Raw genomic sequence first — 17,599 nt, forward strand, 5'->3', positions numbered from 1 at the left:
TTTTCTTTTTTCTCCCTTATTAAAGGCAGAAGCAGGAAATGCAAAAGGAATTCCAGCTGAAGCAACCTGCCCAGCTCCCAGCTGGGGCACTATGGGGGCTGAGACAGAGGCTATTTTAAGATAAGGAAAGGCTGACAACCTTCAGATGTCAACATTTAGCAGCAGGCAGTATTTCAAGTATTTACACAGCCATGTCCCTTTCTGAGGGAATGCAAACATTAGGGCTTCTTACACCAGAACTGCTGTGCAGAACAGGAAGTGTTCTCAAGAAGGGGTTGAACACTTCCCCCAGTCACCAAGCTTTGGGGATTACTATTATAATTTGTGAAAAATGCTATATTCAAAGACCTGAAATAAGCCACAGACAAGACTGGAGATAACAATGCTTTATTTTCACATTTCAGCAACAGGAGAAATAATTGAAGATGAAATTATCTGCTTTGTTGTAAAGTATAAAAACATTTAATTATAAATATTTAGCTACAAAAGCGTGATTTATAAAATATAATCTGTGAAGATATATACACAGTTTAATCGTTTAGCAATTCTTTCACCTGACATTAAAGAGTAGAGGTTTTTCTAGTTATTATTCCATGCTCACAGTTTAGTGCTCACAGTTTAAGAAGCAAAACAGACAAATGAAAAGATGACTGGTGAGTTTTGTTCTGGGAAAAAAAATTTAACATTTTGCCATGAATTTGGGCAAGAGCAGAGGCAGAATTTCAGCAAATCCATGTCTTGGAAGAGGTCTCTGAGGGAAATTCCCCTACCATGACCAACAGGGTTTATATCCAGACAAGCAGTGGGCATCTCAGCATTTGTGGGCAAGTTCCCCATGTTTCCAAGAAAAAATGGCTAATAGTATAATGCAAGCCCTCAAAATTCAGTTCAGTTAAATGTGCTCACCTCCCTGCTCTCTGAGCAGGGGGTGCTCAGTATGCTGTGCTGGTGTTCTCTGTTGTGCCTCTAATGAAACCAAACAATGTCACCTTCATGATTCAGGCTATGAGCAAATTTCCAAATAGAAAAGCCCAGTGTGCCATCCAATTGCACTGTCCAGCTGACAATACCCCCTAAAAACAGATACAGCTGCCTAAGCCTGGAAAATAACAGTGAAGCTGTACAGTACACTAAATGTGATGGAATGTGAAAGAAGATAAATGGTCAGGCAACTCAGTTTTCTATTCCTCGTTTAAGAGAGCCAGCTTCTTCCCTTTGAAGTCTTGTGGAATCTCATCTCTGACTGAAGAGTTTGTTACTATGGCACTTCAGAGAAGAGAAACTGGAAGACTCTTCAACATGCTGGGTGGCAGAAAATGCTACAGGAAATGATAATGAATTTGATCCATGTCCCTAGTAATTATCTTTCTCTCTTCACAGTGTTTTCATGGTGCCTGTGGCACGGGGCTTTGAGGAATAAGAAAAGGGTGACAACACCCAACAGCAGTACAAACATACAGAAGTCAAACTGTACTTTGTACACCCTGATTTACACAAGACCTCACTACTTGCCTGTAAGCAAGGAATGAATTAATACAGGATTAAGAGAAAAAGGATCTATAGGAAAGAACGAAGTAGGCAAACATGACGCTTGTCAGTGCTCACCCAGGATTTGCTACCTGCTGTTTCTGCTTTAGGGTCATGTGCTCCTAACAGTTCAGAGCAAACAGCCCGGACACAGCCCCCACTATTCACATCATTGTAAATGCATAGTAACTGCGAGAGTTGTGCCCTTAGGAGCTCAGGAGGATCTTCCAGAAAGGAAGGCTAGCAAAGCTGTGATGAGTTTTAGGCAGGATCCAAGCAGTTCTGTCCAGGCAGAGCCCTGATCTGGGAAACGTACCAAGTGGTGTGCAATTTCAGAGTGCATATTGGCTGGTTGGTTACTGGGTAAATGCAGACTTTAACTCCCTGAAAGCCGCTCGGCGGTGCTTCCTTTCCTCCTCTTCCCGCTTTCGCTCATCCTGCTCAGCTTTTATCTCTGCTTCAAACTTACTGGCTGAGGAGAGGGCTTGAGCCTTTACGAGACAGAGAGAAAATAAACAAGTGTCAAGCCTTGCATCAGAGGGAGAGACAAAGCCAGAGCTACTCCCAGATGAGCAACACAGAACTGCTTGCTGCACCTCCCAGTGCTTGCTGGGATGCTCTGCAGGACACCTCAAGTATTAATTACACTGCAATGCTTGGGTATTTACACACAATACCTGTTACTTTCCTTTACTTTAACATCAACAAAAGAAAGGCCACTTACTAATAAGTCACTAACAAGTGACCAAAACAAGGCCATCAGTACTGGGTCACATACATTATTTCTATTACCAGGCAGCAGGGCATAGGTTGTGAGTATGCAGTGGGAGAAACTACTGCAGAAAACACTCTGAATCACAGCCAAATCTGAGAACATCATACTACACCATGGATAATCTGCAGATCAAAGAGACATTGTTTACTTGCTGGCTATTTTTCCAGCTTTCATCTCAGTACATCTGCTGTGCAATAGCTGTGTTAGGCTCTTGGGAAAAAACTTCTTATATAAACAAGCAGGATTATTTTCTCTCCAAGAGAGCTTTCAGAAAGGGTGCTTTGTCAGCTTCGGATGGTGTACAGCTCTTTCTGCCAACCCCAGGACCCTGCAGAATTATTTTGATTCCAAAGGTTACAGAGAAAGAGATATCTGAAATCCTACACTCCAAAACACTCCGTTCACTACTGAACTCAGAGTGTTCTGGTTGAGGGAGGTTTTGCAAAAGGGAAAACTCTGTCCCTATTGCATTAGTTTTTCAGGACACTTTTGTCTTTAAAAGAGGTCAGCCACCTAGTTCCAGCCACAGGGACACAAGTCATTGCTGGTGTGGTGCAGCCAGACATTGCTCTGGTGTGTTGACTGACCACAGAAAGACTCTAGCTGGAGTGCAATTTGAAAGGAAACACAGCTACAGATGAGTAGCTGAGCTTCAGCTACAGCTGGGTTTTTTCATATTCCTCTGTGCCACATACCTTAGCTTCAAAGAAGTTCTTGGCTCCTTTGACTCCCTCAATGGACACATCTATCTCCGAGAGCTTCGCAAGAGTCAACAGGCCGCTGTCCTCCTCAAGTTCCCCAGCTGCAGCTTTATGGAAAATCAGCAGGAACTAGCAAGACAGAAAGGAAACATTCAGGTTTTTCACTGAGGCTTGAACAACTTAAAATGCAAACAGCACAATCACCTGGAGAGGGATGGAATTCACGTTTCAGAGCAAAGGAAACCAGGTCCATATAAACCAAGTGGCCACAAGGAGCTTGTGCTCCAGTACACAGTCCTGTTGACTAAAAGCAGTAGGAAACTCACAGGAAAAGAAGGCTTCCCAGGAATCAGAGCCCTGGTAAAGCACAGTTCCTACCAAGCCTGGGCTGCTATGTGGTCAGAGGAAGGAGGCCACCTCTGCACCTGCCCAGTACAACCACTGGGCAGGCTCAGATTTAGCTCTTTATGTCCCCATAAGCCCTCCACCAGCTTCCCCAGTGTTCTAGGGACTCAGGTCACATCCCATGACACTGAAAGCAGGGCAAACACAGCTCTGGTTCACCTCAGGCTGAGTGCCTCCCTGAACCAAGGCATTAGTGCAGTCCTTTTAGAGAGAACTGCAGCCCAGGTACAGGCCCTTGTGACAGAGTGGCTTGAACAAGTGTCCACAGAGCAAGGTAGCGTGAAACTTCTGTCCTGCACTGGACCATGTCCATTTAACAAATCCAGAGTCACTACAGCAGAGTGTGTATTGGGAAGTGAATTGCAAAGGGTAATGAAAACAAGAGTTATGTCTCATTCCACAAAAGCATACCTTTTCTTTTTGTTTTAACAGAAGGAACAAAACCAGCCTGCTTAAAAAGACCTCTGCACCACCATCCACCTGCCAACCAAACTCCATATTAAGATGTGGAAGCTCTAGGTGTACTTGCAGAGGTCCTGTAACTCCCTGCTATTCTTGGCAACCCCAGGAGGTGTCTCAGTGCTTGGAACAGTGCAGAGAGAACAGACACAAGGACAAGCCACTCAAGTACAAAAAGAGCACAAAGCAACAAAGCTGTACCAATGCACTTCAGGCCAGGCCAGAGGGCTGCAGACACCAGGTAGGCTTGCCCTGAAATCCCTTTGCACAGGAACATCAAATAGATCTAGTGCTGTGCTCCTCAGACTGCCAGGCTGGGGAGTCTGATGTTTTCTATGGAGAGCCCGAGCTGTCCCAGAGGAGGGCAGCAGAGTCCCAGCATTCACACTGAGACAGTCCTGCTTCAAGTTGCTCGCAGAAGCTGGTGGGAATGCAAGAGTTTGGGTAGGTCTCCCATGAGGAAGGGTGTGGAGATGATGCTGGCCGCCCTCTCGCACAGGCAGCTCACCAGGCACTGCTCCATACAACAGCCCCTTAACCTGTGAGTGCTCAGCACAGGGCAAGCAGAAAGGCTGGCCTTGGCAAGGGAATTTTCCTTCTCCAAACACATTGTAGTTGGTTGACCCTGGCTGGATGCCAGGCTACCAAAGCCACTCTATCATTCCCCTTCTCATCTGGATAGGGGAGAGAAAATGTAACAAAAGTTCATGAGTTCTAAAGCCCTGGAGAGATTATTCACCAAAATACTGTCCTAGGCAAAAAAGGCTCAACTTGGGGATATTAATTAAATTTATTACTACCAACATTGGAGCAGGATGATGAGAAGTAAAATAAATCTTAAAAGACACCTTCCCCTCACCCCTCCCCCCTCCTTGCCAGCTCTACCTCCTGTCTCCAGTGGCACAGGGAGATAGGGAATGGGGGTTATGGTCAGTTCTTCACAAGCTGTTCCTGCCACTGTGCAGGGAAAAGAGTCCTTCCCCTGCTCCGGTATGGGTTCCTCTACCCACAGGTTTGCAGGTCACTGCCAGGAGCCTGCTCCAGCATGGGCTTCCCACGGGTTCACATCTTCCTTTCAGGCAACCACCTGTTCTGGCATGGGTATCCTCCATGGGCTGCAGGTGGATTTCTGCATCCCCATGGACCTCCATGGGCTGCAGTCTGTTTCACCATGGTCTGCACCATGGGCTGCAAGGGAACCTCAGCTCCAGCACCTGGATCATCTCCTCTCCCTCCCTCTCCACTGACCCAGGTGTCTGCAAAGCTGTTCCTCTCACATATTCTCACTCCTCTCTTCTCTGGCCATAATTACCTCTGCACAAGAACTTTTTAACCTTCTTATATATGTTATCACAGAGGCATTACTATCATTCCTGATTGGCTCACCTTAGTCAGTGGCAGGTCTGTCCTGGAGCCAGCTGGCTGTGGCTTACCAGCCACAGGGCAAGATTCTAACAGCTTCTCACAGAAACCACTTCTTGTAGACCCCCTGCTATGAAAACCTAGCCATGCAAACCCAGTACACACACATAAGATACAAACCAAATACATGGTTCACTGGTTTTCATGTAAGAAATAAATGGTTTCTATTGGAAAGAAACCAAATCCTCCCCAAGACATCCTCTCCCTCTGCTCAGATCCCCTTTGCCACCACCAGGCACTGTGACACAGAGGGCTGGCAGCTAGGCTGGAATTAGTCATGCTTCCTCCTGCTCCACCCTGAAAGTCCCACTTCCTGGCATTGGAAAAGAGCAGTGAAGACAGCACAATCCTGAGGTCTGATACAGCTGTCACCTGGGGAGGGACTGGGTCATGAGTACAAGTGAGCATGAATCATCCTGAAACTAAGGGATGGCGCAGCAGTCATCTAGAGGAATACAGGCTGCTGTGGCCACAAAGGGCAGGCTGAGTTAAAGGAAACTTGGAACTAAAACACTGCTTAGGGTGGACAGAGCATAATGTCAGTCCCAAGGATCCAGCAAGGTCACTATGGGATGTCATGCTGTTTTCCACAGGAGCTCACCAGCAATTGCTCCAGCACACAGCCTGCAGCCCACCTTACCTTGAGGTATTGGCTCTTACTAACGAGAGAACTCCAGCAATCTGCATTCAGCTCCCATTGCCAGCCTGTGTAACACCCTTGCTGGGCCCAGGACACACCATGTGCAGCTAAGTCTCAAGGAAATGTCAAGAGAGAAGCAAAAGTGAATAATGTAGGTAGGTACCTTTCAAAGCTCTGCTCTCAAAGAGGACAACACAACCCACACTTTCCAACCCACTAACCTGGTAAATTGTATCTGATCTGCTGTCACATCCTTCATGACCCAAGACCTACACCACAGAGCTAGGCTGGGCATCATTCAAGGAGAGGCGTGGGACTGACAGGCAGCAGCAGTAGCCTTGCAACAACAGCTTGTCAGAAAAGCAGCACTATGTAAGGATGTGGTTTGCACCAGCCCTGGTAGCAAACACATCATGTGAGTCAACATTTCAGCTGGTGAGGGTGTAGGGGGCAGTGAGTGTATTTCTGTGGGTTCTAAGTAGCAGCTCCAATTACACATTACTATCACAGCAATTAACTCCAGTTTCCTGTGGTAATGATGGAACTAGACAGTCAGAGGTGTGGGGATTTTTTCCCTCCACTATACCTTAACTTTTTAAGCCTAAATTTCATTGCTTGAGTCACGGCAGGAGTCTTGTACAGTTAATTGTTAATATATTGGTGGATGTTCAAAGGTCAATGGTACAAGGCAGCTTTCCTAACAGGGCCTGTGGTTCATCAGCAGCCTGTTTGCCAGGGAACAGCTTATCTGGGATGGGAGAACACTACTCAAAGGGGTAGAAAAAGGTGATCTATTGCAAGTGAAAAAGGTTCCTACCAATTCTGTGGCTAGGCCACAAGAAAAGTATGTTCACACAGGTATGCCAGGACTTGGTATTCTCTGGATAGGCAGACAGGACCCCTCCAGTACTATAGATGCACTCTACTGAGTTCAGACACTTATTTAAACCAGGGTTCTCCTGGTATCATCTGAATGGCCCGAGTCAGCTTAGTCACCCTTCACATGCTTGCTTGCCACCATCAATGAGAAGCAGAATGGGACAGGCCTATGGTTCAGGTCTCCTGACCCACCAGGAAACCTGCTTCCCTGTCAGCCCTCTGCCTGAACACAGCAGCTGGACAGGGCACATCTGCAGCAAGGCAAGAAGCATCCTGCTCCTCTCTACCACAGGAAGCTTTGTGTGTCTGCCAAAGCTGCTGTGTAATTTGTCCCCAGAGCTCTGCCAGTGATGCTCCCTCATTCCAACCCATGGGCCTCTCAAGCTTGTTGCATGACCATTGTTTTCCCTTCTGGCAAGACACTTCAACAGCACCAGCTGCCATGTGCCACATGCCAGGGGCTGGCAGCACTGGCACCCCTGCAGGAGGCTGTGCTCTAAACAGGTGGCAGCAGAAGAGGAGCTGATCTGCTATTCGTGCCATGCCACTGATGCTGGGACATCATTTCAGGGCCTTGAGGATAGAGGCATTTCTCTTCCATGGGAGAGAGCCCCGGCAGCAAGCCCAGAGGCTGCCCCCAGCTCTTCACCTGCAATGAAGTGAGGCCCAGAATGCACACAGAGGGCTCCTCAGCCTATGCAGTGATTTGGCAATCAGAGACCTGGGGCCATGGGCATGGTGCTCTTCCTGCTCCACTGGATTCTTTGCTACTTCCAGTTCACCTCTGACCGGGCAGCAGGGAACTCAGGGACAGGTTCTCAGTTCCCAGATTTGCATATCGTTTCTCCTCTCTCGTAATCCAAGTCCTTGGCCTCTGTCTTTTTGTGCTGCCCTCTTGCAGTGAAATAAATCCAACAAAGCCCTTGGGGCACAAAAGCAGAGGAACATGGTGTGATGTGCCAGTGCATAGAGATGGTGCAGCAGCTCTATGAGTGACAGTCACCCCTCATGCCCCAACCAGCCCAGCCAGTCATAGGCCTTGGCTGCTCATCCTCCCTCCCAGCACTGACAAAGCTCTCAAACTTCCACAATGGAGAGCCTGACGTTCTGAGCCCTACCCTGGAAGAGGCATGGTGAGAACCTCACGCCTGCAGAAACCAGGGAGCCCAGCTGCTTGGGGCCCACTGCTGGCATCCCACAGGACAGAAGGAAGCAGCACAGCCCTCAAAACTGGTGCAGGACATACACAGTGCTGCCCCTCCTCTTGCTACCTAAGAGGCTGTGGGTTAATTCAGAAAGCCACAGTGTGACATTTGCTTGTGGCCAAGCCAGCTATCAAAGTGTGAGAGGAGGAGATGATGCAACAGGAGCTTCTGGTACCTGGGTTCCTCATTCCTGCTGAGATGATTTGGGTACCCCTGAGTACATGCAGGTCGCTGGTCAAATTTCCTCTCTTCTTCTGCCTGGCAGAGGATTCTGACCTGTCCTCCCAGCTGTCACAATACAGTGGTAACAGACAGACCTGTTTGAGCTGTGTCCCTGCTGAGCCAGCATGCAGTGCCAAACTGCTGCATCCACACATTTATTCCTTGCTGCAGGGAGGTGACCACCCCTCATAAAGCTTGCCATGGCTGGTCTCTGCATGATGCAGAGAGGGTCCCAATACCAAGTGGAAGAGAGAGCCTTTTGTGCCCCATGAGATGAGCTGCTCCAAGCAGAGCTCCTGCACTGCACCTGAAATGAGGCCTCAGCTGCTGCACCACAGGAGCCAAGCAATGAGACCTGGAAACTCAAGGGACACAGCTCGCTCCAGCTATAACAGGGAGCTCAGTGAGCACTCCCAGCAGCTGCAACAGGGCTCAAATGTGCTTCCAAAGCAAGCAGGGAGGTTGGAGAGCTTTGGCATCAGGTACCATGACTGCCACATGGAGATGGAGGTTAGCAGTGCTCCACACCCTTGACAAGAGGAAGCTCACTGCCTTCTCCACTGCACCCTAGCACTGGAAAAACACAGAGGGGAGAGGGCTACCTTCAGCCCACAGATATGGGGCCCAGCTGCCTCTTCCTTTAACCCCACAGCCACATTCCTGTCTGTTACTGCAGCCACCCTTACCTCACGGAAGCTGAGCTTCCCATCAAAGTCTTCATCCACCTCCTTGATCATGTTCTTCAGCCCCAGGTGGGTCTGCGGGGCTCCCAGCTTTTCCATCATGAGCTTCAGCTCCATCAGGTCAATATATCCATCCCGTCCTGAGTCATACCTGCAGAGAGCAAAGGGGAAAGGGTTAACCATCATCATCCCCATACTCATCCACCCAGAAGAGGAACCATGCACATGGATAAAGTCACTGTGAGGTTCAAAGCTTAGGGGAGAGCAGAAGCTGCATGACATGGCCAGTGCTGAGATATATTAAGCTCAGAGAAGTAGCTGTCAGCTTTCAGAGCTGTCTCACCAAAGAGAGAAGTGCTCAGGGGAGCTCAGACCAAACAACCCACACAGACAGAGCACAGAGGAACTCAGCTTATCTCAGTGGGATTTCCATTTCACCCACTTGCCTGTCCAGCACAAACGCAACTTGCATGCAGCTTACACCATGCACCAATGTGGTGAGGCAAAGGCTTGCAGAGTCAGCTGCTGCGAGGTTTCCTGCTAGTTTCAAGGAGAAACAGGGAGCAGAGACCAAGCAGAACCTCTTGGCAGAAAGCAATCTTTCTCTGTAAGCAAAACTGTCCCCCTCTAGCTGTTAAGATCTTTTCTCTACAAAATGCTTTTGTACTACAACAAGCACCACTAGAACAGCTGCACTTCAGGGCAGCTGTTTATTCTGTGTCCCCGGGCAGAGCAGAAAGACAGTTCCAGGGGAGCACAGCAATCCTAGCCAGGGCTGTGGTACCAGGGCTGCACCACAGGGCCAGGCTGGCAGAGGAAACCAGTGCCCACCTCCAGGAGAAAGACTAGAGTGGGACCATGCTCCCTATGGAGCACGAAGGACTGCAAGGACTCTTCAGAGGAGAGCACCCGTGCAAGGGGAGGAATTCTTTAGGGATGGGGAGGCAGCAAGTGATCTGCTGTGCACAGCCTGGGACTCTGCACCAACTCCTCCCAACATCTGCTGTGGGTGTGGGTAAAGCATCCAGCCCATCCAGCAACCAGCACTTCACACCCACCAGGGCTATCACCGCTCTCAAAGTCCAAAAGCTGCAGGGATGGGTGCTCTGTTATCAGCCACTCAACAGCCCTCTTTCATCCTGGTCTTGCCATCAAGGTTCAGCACAGAGCTAGGGCTTCACAGGAGAGGACAGGGCAGAGTCTCCCAAGCTGGGCTCAGCCTTGGCATACAGCCTGCCACTGCCCCCGTGCCACCGTCTCAACCCTGACAGAGTTAAATCCTTTCAACCATTCAGAAGGAAACTCTAGGCGCAGTGCTGAAGCTTTCCAGTGGGCAGGAGCCAGCCAAATCCCCCCACCCATCATCTTTTATTGACTGTTAGTGCTCTTCCAAAGAAATGAGGGCTGTAGCCATCCCAGACAAAGATCTGCACAGTTGTGGTTACCCTGGAAGAAAGCCCTTTCCAGCTGAAAAACCTCACAGCCACAGAGGAAGCTGTGGCAAAGGAAGGCACGAACAAAGCCACCAGCCCCAAACTGCGTACAGGCGTGAGCAGCACAAGGCAGAGCTGCAGCCAAGATCTCTGCCCCTGCTTTCATGAGCACAGGCACAACATGCTTTTTCCCCAAACTAAGGTGGTCTCCATGACTTTCCAAAGTCCCACCACCCCCATAAGTACTACTGATACTCCTTGTGGCTCTTAGTTTCCAAGGGTCCCAGGACTAAGAGACTCCCAATGACAGGGACATAACTGCCAAACTAGGCTGGCACAGAGCCCCTGTTACCAATCTGCCTGTACTCTCTATACCCAGCAAACCCATGAGCCCACCAGGCTGGACCTCCTTCTGAAAAACTAGGAAAGAAACCTGCATCAGAGCAGAAACCAGGTCACAGACCTGGGATGTCACAGGGAAGAAGTACATCAGGTTCTTCACAGCAAGGAAGGTGTCAGTTAATTAAAGCACATTCACAGCATTACCCAACCCAGCACTGAGATGCACTCCTAAGACATCACAGAAGCATAGCAAGTGCAATATTTAATTGTCAGTTTGCTTTTCTTTCAAGTTTGAGAGAAAGGGTGCAGAGCTGCCACTGTTGGAGATGCAGTGCTTTGATTAGACACAGCAGCAAAATGTGCAATAGCAGAAAGGCACCTGGGGTTGCAGTTTTCTTTGGGGGGGCTAGCAGGCTCATGCTGCCTTTGGCTGGATGCAGAAGCAAAGTAATACCAAGGTCCCCTCCAAGGGCTGTTAATCTGGGGTTGGGACACTGCCCAGCCCCACACGGAAGCTCTGTGTAACAGAGATGAAGGCAGAAGTAGGGCACAAGCCCAGCCCATAACTGCTGTGGTCATCTCACCCTTCTGTTATGGACACTACCTGTAGGTAAACACTGGCCCAGGGGCCAGTATGCTGCCCTGAAAGGGTTAAGCATGGGGCACAGTTTCAGGACTCATCCCTGCAGAGAGGCAGGACAAAGCCAGGATTGTGAGAAATGGGGTCTTGCCAACAGCGGGCCTGGCTGAGCAGCACTCTGTACCAGCCACACAATGGGTGTTGAGCATGAGTACAGCTGGTGCTGAGAAGCACCCAGAAATCAGGTTACCAGTCCCCTACACTCAGGGACAGCCAGACAGAGGGGCACTGAAACACAATGGCAGCGCCCTGCAAACTGCTACATTCCCTCCCTGCCCCCTCTCCTCCTAAAACAGCCAAACTATTTTAGGACCTGGGTACAGCCACCCAGCTGCTGCACAGCCAGACTATTTAGGGAGAGGCATATTTACATGGCACGAGAAACAGCACTATTCATTCCCCACCACCCACCCCCAACAGACCACAGGCATTTAACACTGGGGGGCACAAAAATGCAGACTGCACCTTGCTGGTCAGTTGATGCTCCCAGCACACCTCAGTCCTACCAAAGACCCCACAGTCTGCCTTTCAAGAGATCAAAAAACCCTTGTCTGCCTTTTGGGAGCCCCCTGTCAGGGCCCTGAGCTGAGACAGCCCCGGACACCTCTCACACACAGCTGCCTGCATCCCGGTGATGGACAGCCATTACCTTCACAGGCAGAGCTGGAAGAGGGCACCAGGGCAAGCTAAACACAGCATCCAGGGAAGCCATCCCAACCTGAATTCCAGGAGTGGCATGGCAAAAGCACAGAGCACTCAGGTGCCTGGTGAGCCCTGCCATCACTCACTGTCCTGATGTGACACCAGAGCTTTGCTTCCTTCACACTCAAAGCTCCCTGCGGCATGAGCCAAGCCTCACCCAAGTGATGCACAGGCATTACAGGCAGAGGGGAATTGTGTCAACAGGCACAGACACCTCATGTCACAGGAAGGCCACTCCGGCAGCAGGTCAGTGCCGTGGCTACAGCAGATCCCACCTGTAACAGCTGGGATGCCGCAGGCAGTACAGGCACTGTGGCTGCTGTGATGAAACTTTGCCACGCTGCTGCCACAGCAGTGTTCCTGGCAGCAATGAAACACAGCAGTGGCTGCCAAAATCTGCTGCAACAAGGATGCACCCAGATTCTCATGCTGGCTCGCTTCCACCCGGACTGCAGAGCATGCCTGGCTGCTGAAGCACTGGGAGAGGAAAGCAGGAGACAAAAGCGGAGGAAGGAGGGAATACTTGCTGAACAGACTTGCTTAAGAGCACAAAGTATGTTAGGCACAATTACTGCCCAAGTAAAAATATTGCACTGGTGTTCACATCGCAGAAGAAAGAGGGATCAGGAAGAGAGGAAAAAGGAGATGCCCAGGACTGCATCACCTATATTGACTCTGTAGTCACCTTCCAGCTGCCTCTAAAACCCCACTTAACACAAAAAGGACAACTGAATGAGAAATTTCAGATGCTGAAGGATCAAAGAAAAGTTTCTAAACATTCACATGTCTTGAGAAAAGCTGGAATGAGAACCTGCCCTCCCTGTTCATGTTTGCTGCACCTTACCTTGCTTCACGTACTATGGGCACCTGTACTTTGATCTGCAGTTCCTGTATGCTGCAATGGCCTAATTGAGGCTTTGAAGTAAAGCAGTTGGAATAATGGTGCTAAAGTAATAATCTCCTCTTAAATATTTCAAATCCTAAGTAACACTTTATTCCCTCTGAGCATTGTGTTTCACCTTACATGGAGAAGGGGGTGCTAATCTCTGCTCCCTGATATGCAGCGATAGGATAAATTGGAATGGTTCAAAACTGCCTCAGAGGAGATCAGACTGGACCTGAGGAAGCCTTTCTTTCAGCCTGAGAGGGCTGTCACACCGTGGAACAGCTTCCTAGAAAGGTGGTCAGTGCCCCAAGCCTGTCAGTGTTTAAGAGACATTTAGACAATGCCCTTAATAACAGGGCTTAACTTTTGGTCAGCCCTGAAGCAATCAGGCAGTCGAACTAGATGTGATCATTGATGCTCCATTCCAAATGGAATAGTCTATTCTATTGCCAAGAGCTTTGGAAACAATTCCTCCATACCAGGGTGGGGACAGGAACAAGCTCCTTGGCCACATGCAGCTTCATCCTCCCAGCCCAGGCAGAAGGCGTTCTGCTCTTGGAGGGACATGAGGGCAAGATGAGAGTCTCCTCCACTAAGATCTTCACCAAGACATTGGGCAAGACCTGCAGGCCCAGGCTGAGTGCCCATAGGAAGAACCCCCCTGCCCACTGGAAGTCCACAGACAGCCGGTCACATACAGCCCACAGCAGCTCTGGAGAGAGCAGCTCTGCTGCTCAGACGAGGCTGGGGCACCTGGCAAAGTGGCTCCTGAGTGGCTCCAGGAGGGCAAGGGGACATCACAGCCTCTCCTACCAGCCAGATTCAAGGCACTTATGCAATGTGTGGGCAACACATGAAATTCCCTAGATATAAAAAGCAATAGCAAGACTGGAATTTCTCTACTCCCTCACGCCCCACAGATGAAGCTGCTCTCTGTTTTCCTCCCCCTTACATTTCTCATAAAGGTCATTCCTGCCAGGCAGAGCCTCACTGCCTGGCTTTCACACTCCCCTCTGCCATTTTCCTGGACAAAGATGGCACCAAGGGGAGCTGTGAGACTCCAGAGGCCCTGAGAGTTCACTTAGACAACTCAGGAAAGAGAGGTTATCATGGTCCTCACATATTGTCAGAATAGGCGGCTAATTAGGTCACATTATAATTAGCCTGAGCTGCAGACTTCCTGGCTTCTGCCAAAAAAATACCCATCCTGAGAGCTGCCTGCACCCAGCACTCCAGCAAATACCTGCACCCCATCTCCAGTGGAATGGGGCCAAAAAGGAGAGATGCTGACAAGAGGAGGCTTGGACAAGAGAGGCAGAAAAATGAGCCCAAATGCAGCATCCAGAGCAAAGAGCATTACTTCTGCTCTGGAAGGATGCTCCTGGTGTAGCTAGCAGCACACAGCACTGGATGGAGCACTATATTTTGAGAAGTCCCACTTTCAGATGAGTTCTTTGCTTCCACCCTGGCAGTCACAGCCACAATCCATACCATGGGATGCCATGACAGGCATTCAAGGTAGCTGCTATCACCAGGACTTCTTTTCAGCTGGGGAACCATAACCCAGCCCACATCATGCAAAGGACCACAGGTTCAAATTTAGTCTGAACTACAGATTTAAAAGTCCCACTAAACTGATAAGAAACATTTTTTGGATGGGAATTTTCATAGTGGAAACCTGGCATCTTATGGCAATGAGAAGATACTAAAGGAAAAAAATAAGCCGTTGAGAGAGGAATGTAAGAAAGACCCCGAGTTGTGGTGGCCAGGGCAAATAAGCCATACAGAGAATTAAAGCCTTAATCACATTAACTCAAGCTCTGACTGACAGGAATTAAGGGGAACATTTCCTCTCCTCATGGAGCACGTGATGTCAGCCAATAGTTGAGACAGGTCACTGGCAGCAGATGGACCAAAGATGAGATCCTCTGCCACTGCAAACCTCAGGTGCCTGTAACAGCTAATACCAGGACACGGTTTCCTGGCTGCTTGTCCAGGAGACACAACAGGGGAGCATGCAGCCCACCTTCTCCCCCCTTTGGCATCAGCAGTTCTCACAGGGTATGCAATGCTTTCCAGCTACATTGACCAGCTGATTAGCATTCAACTGCAAAGCCTAGCTTTTCCTGCTTACAAGGCTAGTGTTTAATGAGCTCATTGTTGAAAAATTAGGCTGCAATTCAGCTCTTCCACTTTTCATTTCCCAAAAACACCGCCATTTCTTTCCTCTTCCCTATTGAGGCAGTGCCACTGCCCAGTCCAGGCTCTCACGCACAGCTCTCAGGCCTTGCCTGCATTGTTTGTCCTCCAGCCCTCACAGCACCATGTCTCAGCATTCCATAGAGTGGGATCCCCTTTAAGCACAGTGAAAAGGGACACAGGAGAGAGTGGAGCAGCAGTCCTGCCTGGACCACCTCGCTTCCTGCACCAGCTGCCAACACAACACTGCCTGTGCAACAAAGAACTCCAAACTCCAGTAAGCTCACAAAAGCCCATCGCCTGGTCTCCTGTGGCAACAGCCTGGCTGGGACAGGCAACACCCCGCAGTGCTGAGAGCTGACAGCATTCAACCAGCTCTTGATAGCATCACAACAATCCAAGGTGCCCAAGGCAGCTTTCAGCTCGGAGAACAATGATTTAACAAGTTACAAATCTCACTTCAGTCACCTCCATAAGGTGAAGTACATCCTCACGCCTTGCTCTGTAGTCCTCCCATCTCTTGCCTGGCAGTAGGCCCCTCCCAGTCTGGCATCTTGTTGTGGGGCTGGGAGGACACTGGTCCCCAGGAGCCCACGGGTCTGTGGTGCTGGAGGGAAAACTGAGTGCAGACAAAGATACCCAGACACAGCCTAACTGCAGGAGCAGGACAGAGTCTGGAGAAAAGGGCAGGATCATGGTCCCGGGAAGGGCCAAGCCTTCCTCCTTACAGAAGCAGCTCTCCCTGTGGCTAGCAGCAGCTTGACTTTAACACAAACCTTCCTGCTAGGAGGGGAATCCCATCGCAGCCCCCACGGAAGGAGAAGCAAGAGGAAGCTGTGCTCAACCTTTGCTTGGGTGCACGGAAGGGAGCACCAAGCTCGGCAGACAGGGCTTTGCGTGGAGCTAGGACACTGCCAGGCAGAGCCTGCAGGACTGCTAGGGGTGCTCAGGGTCGCAGCTGTTTCGGGCAAATGTCCAGCGCCTCTGCCTGGCCCCGGGACATAGACCCAGCTGGTACCCCAGGGTGAGGGGCAGAAGACTGCCTGTGCTCTCCCCCCGTCCTACCCAGATCCCGCAAAGCCATCGCTCCTGGGTGCCACCAGAAACAGCCGCCGTCCCAGTCCCAAGCAGAGCAGAGGCCGTGAGTTAAACGCAGGGCTGAGCCCCAGGCAAACTCTACAAGCCCCCCCGGCAAAGCACAGGGACAATCTGGGGATCAGATGGTGCTGCGAACGCGCCGCGGCTTCCTCCAGCCCGACCGCAAAACCGCGGAGAAATGTGAGCGTGCCGCTGAGAGCGGGCAGCCCTTCTCCAGATGTGCCCCCGGGGGCCGGCGCCGGGAGGGGCTGCGGGGGAAGGCAGAGCCCCAGCCCCGGAGCCCACGGGCCGGGCAGCGAGCCCCCCGCCCCGCTCCCGCCCCACTCACAGGCGGAACATGCGCTCCATGTCCTTGATCTGCCGGCGGCTGAACTCCTTGAACTCGGTGTAGGGGTTGAAGACGGCGGCCCGCCGGGGCTGCGCCGCGCCTTCGTTTATGTCCTGCCGCCGGCACAGCTTAGCGCTCAGCTCTGCGCCCGCACTGGCCGTCAAGCAGCTCCGATCTTCCACCTCCCCGGCCACCGCCGCGCCCTTGACCGCCTCTGCCTCGCCCTCCGCCGCTGCCCCACTCTCCTCCAGCTGCAGCCGCCGCTGCAGCTTCTGCGCCAGCTCCTGCGAGGCCATGGCCCGGCGCTCCCGCCGGCAAGCTGCACTGCTGGCCGCCTCAGCCCCGCTCCGCTCCAGCCAGGACCGCCCGCCCCAGTGCGCAACTTTATTCCCTCGCTTGGAGGGAGCGGGGCGGGACGGGGCGGGACGGGGCGGAGGGAGGCTGGGACGGGGCGGGCACTTAAGGAGGAGCGGCGGGACGGGGGGAAAGAGGGAGAGAGGAAGGAGGGAAGGAGGGCCGTGGGGGAAGGGGGGCTGTGGGGATTGCCGCCACTGCATGCGGAGGTACCCCGCGTATGTGGTGCGCTACTATCCCCCAGGCTGACCTCAGACATGTATGCTCTCCCATACAGCAGCCATCCCCATATAGATGACCCACAGAGGCCGTTTCCCCACATCCTCATGCAGGGAACCCCCACTCCATGGTCACTCTCCGACGCATCCCTTAACCGATAGGGTCTTCCCTCGGTTAGGGCGCTGCACTGGCGCTGGGATGCACGGACCGCGTACACCCCACAGCGCTGCCTGCTCCGCTCCGCTCCGTGGGGCGAGACGTGCCCCGAACCCGGCCGCGGGGGACTCTCTCGGGGAGAGCAGCGGGACACCCTCGGCTCACCAGGCGCTGCAGGGACGACGGAGATCAGGCTTGCCCCGCACCAGGGCAGAGGGACCCCTTAAGCCCCTCTATGCGCCTCCCCTCTCTTACCTCCTCGGTCTAAAATTAGCCCAGGACAAAGCTCGGCTCAGGCCTGGATTCCCTCTCCTTCCCCAGAGA

At 51.4% G+C, this 17,599-nt stretch overlaps 1 protein-coding gene across 1 annotated transcript; it reads right to left on the minus strand.

The window, feature by feature from the left end:
- Window positions 1-371: 371 nt before the first annotated feature.
- EFHD1 (EF-hand domain family member D1) lies at window positions 372-16,927 on the minus strand. The gene is made up of 4 exons (XM_030954267.1): window positions 16,547-16,927; window positions 8,922-9,069; window positions 2,998-3,132; window positions 372-2,018 (listed from the first exon to the last, which is right to left on the minus strand). The coding sequence occupies exons 1-4, from the start codon at window positions 16,840-16,842 to the stop codon at window positions 1,884-1,886; spliced, it is 714 nt and encodes a 237-aa protein (XP_030810127.1). The 5' UTR covers window positions 16,843-16,927; the 3' UTR covers window positions 372-1,883.
- Between the last annotated feature and the right edge of the window lie 672 nt (window positions 16,928-17,599).

The sequence above is a fragment of the Camarhynchus parvulus genome, chromosome 9 (assembly GCF_901933205.1).
Source record: "Camarhynchus parvulus chromosome 9, STF_HiC, whole genome shotgun sequence".
NCBI lineage: Eukaryota > Metazoa > Chordata > Aves > Passeriformes > Thraupidae > Camarhynchus > Camarhynchus parvulus.

Excerpts from the sequence above, each read along its gene's own strand:
- EFHD1 (XM_030954267.1), bottom strand. The coding sequence starts at position 16,842 with ATGGCCTCGCAGGAGCTGGCGCAGAAGCTGCAGCGGCGGCTGCAGCTG. Across the intron at positions 9,070-16,546 it reads ATGGAGCGCATGTTCCGCCT|GTATGACTCAGGACGGGATG; the intron begins GTGAGTGGGGCG and ends TGCTCTCTGCAG. Across the intron at positions 2,019-2,997 it reads AGAACTTCTTTGAAGCTAAG|GCTCAAGCCCTCTCCTCAGC; the intron begins GTATGTGGCACA and ends TGTCTCGTAAAG.